The sequence below is a fragment of the Oncorhynchus mykiss genome, chromosome 1 (assembly GCF_057628025.1).
Source record: "Oncorhynchus mykiss isolate SJ-2025 chromosome 1, ASM5762802v1, whole genome shotgun sequence".
Classification (NCBI taxonomy): Eukaryota; Metazoa; Chordata; class Actinopteri; order Salmoniformes; family Salmonidae; genus Oncorhynchus; species Oncorhynchus mykiss.
In genome coordinates, this window is record NC_143022.1 from 23055455 (window position 1) to 23062500 (window position 7046).

A 7046-nucleotide genomic window follows, 5' to 3' on the forward strand; every position below is an offset into this window, starting at 1 on the left:
ACCCGTTACATCAACACATAGGGTTAGCCTACACAATTAGCGGTCTGTTGGTTTGGGTGGCCTGGGATGGAGTCAAATTTCCGGCTTGAATTATTGTTTCAGTTCGCCCGTGTTCAGAGGGCTTGGGTTAATGCCTAAAACACAATTTCAGTTAAATGAATTCAGTTGTACAACTGACTAGGTATCTCCCTTTCTGCTTTTGCCTGTTCACGTCGAACTGAGTCTTTTTGTTTTTTTTTTTATTTCCGCACAGGGCGTGACGTGCTAGTTCACGACGTGAGGAACAACGACTAACTCGTCGATGGTATAGCAAGGGAGTCGAGATAAGATCAAATATTTGAAAAATAGTGTAATTGACAGTATATCTGTGACAGACTAAAAACAATGAAAGTGCTGTGGGGTTTAAGTGCCCTCCTATTGTGCTTGAACCGAGCCAATGCCCAGACAGGTAAGATATTTAACGTTAGCTAGGTAACGTTAACGTTACTGTATAGAGGGTGCGAACTGGCTAACGTTAGCGGTTTTCAATTGTTGATTTAACGTTACAGTTCAACGCCATGTGTTTTCCAAACAGTCTACCTAAAACAAAATCAATCGCTATAACGTTAAATGTAGAAAAAAAGCAAAGTAGCTAACGTTAGGTACCTAGGAAGCATACGAGTAAGAGGGGGTCACAACGTTCCAGGCACAGAACATGATTGATTGATGATTTTACTTGTTTTAGCCTGGCAACGTTAACTATGTAAATAAGATATAGTTCTGACAAAGATGTGATGCTTTGCATCAATATTCATACTATATTAGTTATACAAAGTAGCTAGTGAATATATACACATGTAACGTTAGTGATACCTAAAAACTTGTAGGTAACGCTAGCTAACTGAAATAGTTAGCTAACGTTTAATTTTGCAAGTAGCTAACTGTTAAGTATTATTAGATGTCTATTTGTCTCGTTTGTCAGAACTAAAATGACGTGTGGGTCTCGTTTTAAAAAGGCAAGTGTCAATATTTAGTTACTACCAGTATTTACCAGCTAGCTTGCAAGTTTTTGACTAGATCCCCCACCATGAACACCACCAGCCAATGGAGTTGCCTTTGTTAAGTTCTTCATAAACCAGCCAATGTTTTGTTGTGTGTAAATGAGCAGACTAACCAGTTGTCTACCAAGGCTGTAATCTTTCATGTTTGAAGTCTCAGCTAGTTTTTTGCGAGTCAAAGCTCTGCCTGTGCTTCTGGCTTGCTAGCTGCGATCTTTTAATTAAACTGTTGTAGACCAGTTTACCAACCTCATTGGAGGTTAGCTGCTGTGTCATAGATGTCCAGTTTAGAGGATGGAAGAAAGTAAAGATGATGTTTTACCTCCATATGTCGACCTTTCAATGGAGATAAATAACACAATTATTTAAATGTGGTACAACATAGTGGTGTAATAATGTTATGATGTACTGTTTTATATTTAGTTTCATATGTAATTGCTTTAATGTGTTTGGACCCCAGGAAGATGGGGATCCCTAATAAATACAAATACCACATATCTCAATTAAATTCACAACAAATATTATATTTGTATGGTTACAATACCAATGTATTTACATGTATTATATAAAACGTTTCAAACAAGCAAGAACCCTTGTGTTTGCAAGCTTGTTTTTAGCAGAGACTGCAATAAAATTAAATTGCCTTAACACAATGAGTCCCACTGTAACACCAGCACTTTTTGGACTTCTAAATCCCTTTAAACATTGTGTGTTTGCTACAGACTTTTGAGTTGTACCATTGTATTTGTCAAGTTCTTCTGCATCTGTAGATACGGTAGATTAGTCTGTGATTCACGGGGGCTGGGCAAGAGCAACGTTTGTGACAACGGGACGGAATAGTTTGAGCTACAAACTCTGTTCACAAGCTACAGAAGTTGTTAGAAGTTAACCCTCATTTAGCTATTTGATTTTGGATTTTAAGATCCCTTCAGGTATAAAAATATCTATATTTTTTAAAAACTATTTGATGGAACATTGAAATAGCCTTATTGCTAATAGCCTTATTGCTATTAGCCCATTGAAACACATTCAATAACAGATTCATACATGGAAAACAGTCCCCCCCCCAAAAAAAAAAAAATCTATAGGAAGTTTGTTTTGATGTGTTTCTCATATCTGAGAGATATAAGAAAAGTCACAGAACTTTTTATTTTCTACACATTTTACCCATTTTTTTTGGCACTAATCTACTTACATATATATTTCCTTTCTTATTTATATTTTTTACTGGTACCGGACTACCTTCAGGAGAGTTTTGTGGGCGTCGTAGAGCAAAACAACCGACGTACACTATATGTACACATTTATTTGGACATTCCTTCAAATGACTCGATTCAGCTATTTCAGCCACACTTGTTGCTGACAGGTATATCAAATTGAGAACACAGCCATGCAATCGACATAAACAAGCATTGATCGTGGAATGGCCTTACTTAAGAGCTCAGTGACTTTCAACGGGGCACCGTCATAGGATGCCACCTTTCTTTCATATTTCTGCCCTGCTAGAGCTGCCCCGGCCAACTGTAAGTGCTGTTATTTTGAAGTAGAAATGTCTAGGAGTAACAACGGCTCAGCTGCAAAGTGGTACGCCACACAAACGCACACGACTGGACCGCTGAGTGCTGAAGTATGTAAAAATCGTATGTCCTCGGCTGCAACACTCACCACGGAGTTCCGAACTGCCTCTGGAAGCAACGTCAGCACAATAACTGTTTGTCGGTAACTTCATGAATGGGTTTTCATAGCCGAGGAGCCGCACACAAGCCTAAGATCACCATGTGCAATGCCAAGCGTCGGATGGAGTGGTGTAAAGCTCACCGTCATTGGACTCTGGAGCAGTGGAAACGCCTTCTCTGGGGTGATGAATCACACTTCACCATCTGGCTGTCCGACGGACGAATCTGGGTTTGGCGGATGCCAGAAGAGCACTACCTGCCCGAATGCATTGTGCCAACTGTAAAGTTTGTTGGAGGAGGAATAATGGTCTGGGGCTGTTTTTCATGGTTCAGGCTAGACCCCTTAGTTCCAGTGAAGGGAAATATTAACGCTACAGCATACAATGACATTCTAGATGAATTCTGTGCTTCCAACTTTGTGGCAACAGTTTGGGGAAGGACCTTTCCTGTTTCAGCATGACAATGCCCCCATGCACAAAGCGAGGTCCATACAGAAGTGGTTTGTTGAGATCGGTGTGGAAGAACTTGATTGCACAGAGCCCTGACCTCAACTCCATCAAACACCTTTGGGATGAATTGGAACGCAGACTGTGAGCCGGGCCTAATCACCAAAAACATCAGTGCCCGATCTCACTAATGCTCTTGTGGCTGAATGGAAGCAAGTCCCCGCAGCAATGTTCCAACTTCTAGTGGAAAACCTTCCCAGAAGAGTGGAGGCTGTTATAGCAGCAAGGGGGGGACCAACTCCATATTAATTCCCATGATTTTGGAATGAGATGTTCGACAAGCAGGTGTCCACATAACTTTTGGTAATGTAGTGTACGTGAAATACTCACCTTTCCGTAGGGGAGGTTATATTAGTGTTTAGCCCAAACTGTTCGGACGCTACATACAGAAATTGACAGATCGGCAGTACCGACTACAGACGAGTCGCGTGACGATGGTGGGGGACGTAGAGCAAAATCACCGACATGTTCGTGTGAGTCTCACGTTTCCATAGAGTGGACATAGTTTGTTCGGATACTACAAACGTTTTCATAAGCAGACCGATTGCATTCTGGAGAGCTGAGCGCTTGCATTCTGGAGAGAGATGTGCCTACAGGTTATCTTCGCAACACATCCCTTCCCTTGTCTCTTTTTTAAAATTATACTCATAATCTTCACACATTATAGATGCTTTTTCACCGACAGCCGCAACTCAATAATCAGCTAGGCCTTTTTCCACACGCACTGCCTATGAAAGACTTCCTCATATGCCATTTCTCTCCTGTTCTATTGGTTTTCATATCAACTTTATTTCATTGTCCAGAAGCCAAAGGCACAACACTTCATATTAGCAACCCATCCTAGTTGTTGTCTTTAGTTTCCCCCTCTAAGTTTGTAACTGAGATTTTCCTCTCTGTCATATACCGCTCACATCAGTTGCTCTGTTTAGAATGGTGTTTTCTTGCTAATTGCATTTTGGTAAGTGTTTGAAAATGAAATTTTATTGACTTCTTCATTACAGGAGTTGCATGTTCTGTTAAAGCGGCATATGTAATACCTGACCAAATTCACATAGAAATTTCAGTTATACACTTAACAAAAATATAAACTCAACATGTAAAGTGTTGGTCTCATATTTCATGTGCTGAAATAAAAGATTCCAGAAGTGTTTCGAAGCACAAAAAGTTGCTCTCAAAATTTGTGCACCAATTTGTTTGCATCAAATTGGCATGAAATCATTTGGTTAAAATGATGATGCTCAATCTCTTCCTTCTCTTATTCATGTGTCCTATTAACCTCTTCTGTTTCTTTCTTTCTGCCTTACTATCATCTTCTTGAATTGACTGATGTGCTCACACCAATCCCAACCTAATCCATCAATATAATACTCAAATCAATCCACCCCTCCCACATAATGGCCTGTTCAGCCGGCTTTATCAAGTCGTCCCTGTTCCAGATGAAGCGGATAGAGGACAGTGCAGAGCTGCTCTGTGAGGTGACGGGGAACCCGATCCCTGAGGTGCAGTGGTGGTTCATAGAGGGCGAGGAGCACGAGACCATGACCCAGCTGTTTTATGGGGTGCGGGAGGACTGTGTCGGCCTCAACGCCACCTACACCCAGCTCCATTCACCTCTTAAACCTCACGCTCAATGACTGGCACTTAAGAGTGCCGCGCTAACAACGATCCTGACCGCAACGAGCTGAAGAAGGCACCCAAAGCCAAGTGGATCCCCTCATAGGCTAACGTTATAGTGTTTGAATGTGAGTGCTGGTGGTGGGAGGCCCTGTGTACAGCCAGGCAGCGTCTCCCTGTAGAGAGAACAGAGAGTGGTCCAGCTCCTGTCCCACACCCTCTCCTGCCCTCACTGAGCTCCTGTCATGCATGGCCGAGCCTCTCTCCTTAGACGTGTCCTACCTGCCGTAGCACTACCCCCAATTTCCCAGGCCAATGTCAAAGCTTAGGGAATTGTTTAAATTAATGAATTAGCAAAATATTTTTCATATGGATAATACTGGTTAGAAGGTCTGAAACCTGCAAATGGCTGCATCATAAAAAAAATAACATTTTTTTTATGGGGTCAGTTTATGGAGTGTTTAGATTCTTGTTGGCTTTCATTCTCTATTTTGCTGTTCTGTCCAAGGTTTAGAATGTGTAATAATTGATACAAACATTGGTACTCTCCTGTGTTTACACTCTTTAGACCTGTTTAGGCTCTTTAGGAGTACTAAATTATCTACAGAAGACCCCAACCCAGCTTTGTAATGCTTCTCAGCCATAGGCCATCTTTCTGCCTTGTGGCCCAGTATTATTTGACACAAGTTGTTCATTTCACTACCCTAAACCAAACCAAAATATCCTCTTATTTGTTCGTGGAACACCAACCTGCCATACCTCACCTTGCTGGTTGCTTCTTCTGCTTGTGTTGATTTACAAGCATGGTCTCCTAGATTAACTTCCCAGTCTAACTCCTCTTCTCTCCCATCTTGAACTCTTGGTTCAGACCGAGCTCTCCATTTAGGTGTCTTCCCATGTGTGATCTGCCCCCTTCTTGGAAAGCTCTGCGCTGCCATTTTATATTGTGTTGTTTTTGGCATGAAATGTGATAGTTGATGAAAGTAATACCATTTGATCAGCTAGGCTAGACCTTATCAGTTTTTTCTATGAAGTTTAGGCTAAAGGATAGTGAAGCAATGTTGAGCCCTGGACAGTGTCTCCTTGAGGTTTGTGGCTCCTCAACATGTTGGTATCAAGACAATCTCCAATAGATTGCCATTTGTCCAGTAAACCCTATAAATTCCGCTAGCCTAAATAACCACAGATGTATCTAGTGCCTTTTTAGTTACCCTCAACTATTTTAGCAATGTCCTGTACTAGAAAAGACATACAATAATTTGTTACACTTGGCCTTTCCTCATGGTACTATGGTAAACTATAATGGTCAGTGTATAGGCCTACTTGATGTGTTTATATCAAAGGATGGCTTTTTAATATATTCACTTTATGTGCATCTACAGATCCCTTAATTGAAGCTGAACCTATGGAGGTATACAACCAGACCTCTGCTGTCCTCTCATGCAAACTGACCGACCCCCCGTCCACAGTCAAAGGCCACTACTGGATGAGGAACGGCAAAGTGATCGAGTCATCCAAGCATAACTTGCCAACTCTCTACACCGAGCACACGTAAGTTCCAGGAAGGCAGGGTGTGTTGGCATGTTTTATCTGCATTTTGATCCACCAGATGGACTTGACTCAATTTACCTGCAAGCTCAGCCTGTTGGGGCAGCATCTTTTGCAAAGTGACTTCATGACTGGGATGTGTTAGAAGCCATTGTTTAAGCGAAGTCTGTTGTAGTATGTCTGTTTCTCATCTTTAGGGGTTACCTTTAGTTTTTGTTTTTTCCATTAGCTTGGCTAAAATCGATTCCCATTCCGGTGGATTGTATGAGTGCGTCTTCCTTTCTGAGCCCGAGGTGAAAACAACCATTGAAGTCAAAAGTAAGTAATCCTTTTAAGTTTCTTCTACTGACATCCTCTGCCAGTTAATTTTAGCGCACTTTGAGTATCTGAAGGCTGCAATAGGCCTATATAACCAATTGGTTTAGAAAACTGCAGATGCTGGTGTTTTGGATAAATAGTGCATATCGGCTATCATCCCATAAATACCTGCCTCCCTGTGTTTGTCACTAGCTGCTCCCCTTGTCTCTGCCTACAAACGCTCTGAGCATGGTAACGAGAAGGACAAGGGTGTGCTGGTGTGTATTAGTTATGGATACCCACTGCCCACTGACTGGAAGTGGTACAAACTGGAGGGAGAAGATAAGACGGTATGCTTTAGCAAACTT

General features: G+C 41.7%; 1 protein-coding gene across 1 annotated transcript in view; it reads left to right on the forward strand.

Annotated features, from left to right (window-relative positions):
• The first annotated feature begins 234 nt into the window (after positions 1-234).
• Positions 235-7046, forward strand: part of LOC110508526 (basigin) — a 9392-nt gene continuing 2580 nt past the window's right edge. The window contains exons 1-4 of the mRNA XM_036969836.2: positions 235-448; positions 6216-6384; positions 6611-6699; positions 6892-7028. Coding sequence (XP_036825731.1) covers positions 385-448; positions 6216-6384; positions 6611-6699; positions 6892-7028 — 459 coding nt within the window. The 5' untranslated portion in view covers positions 235-384. The remainder of the gene's footprint in view (positions 449-6215; positions 6385-6610; positions 6700-6891; positions 7029-7046) is intronic.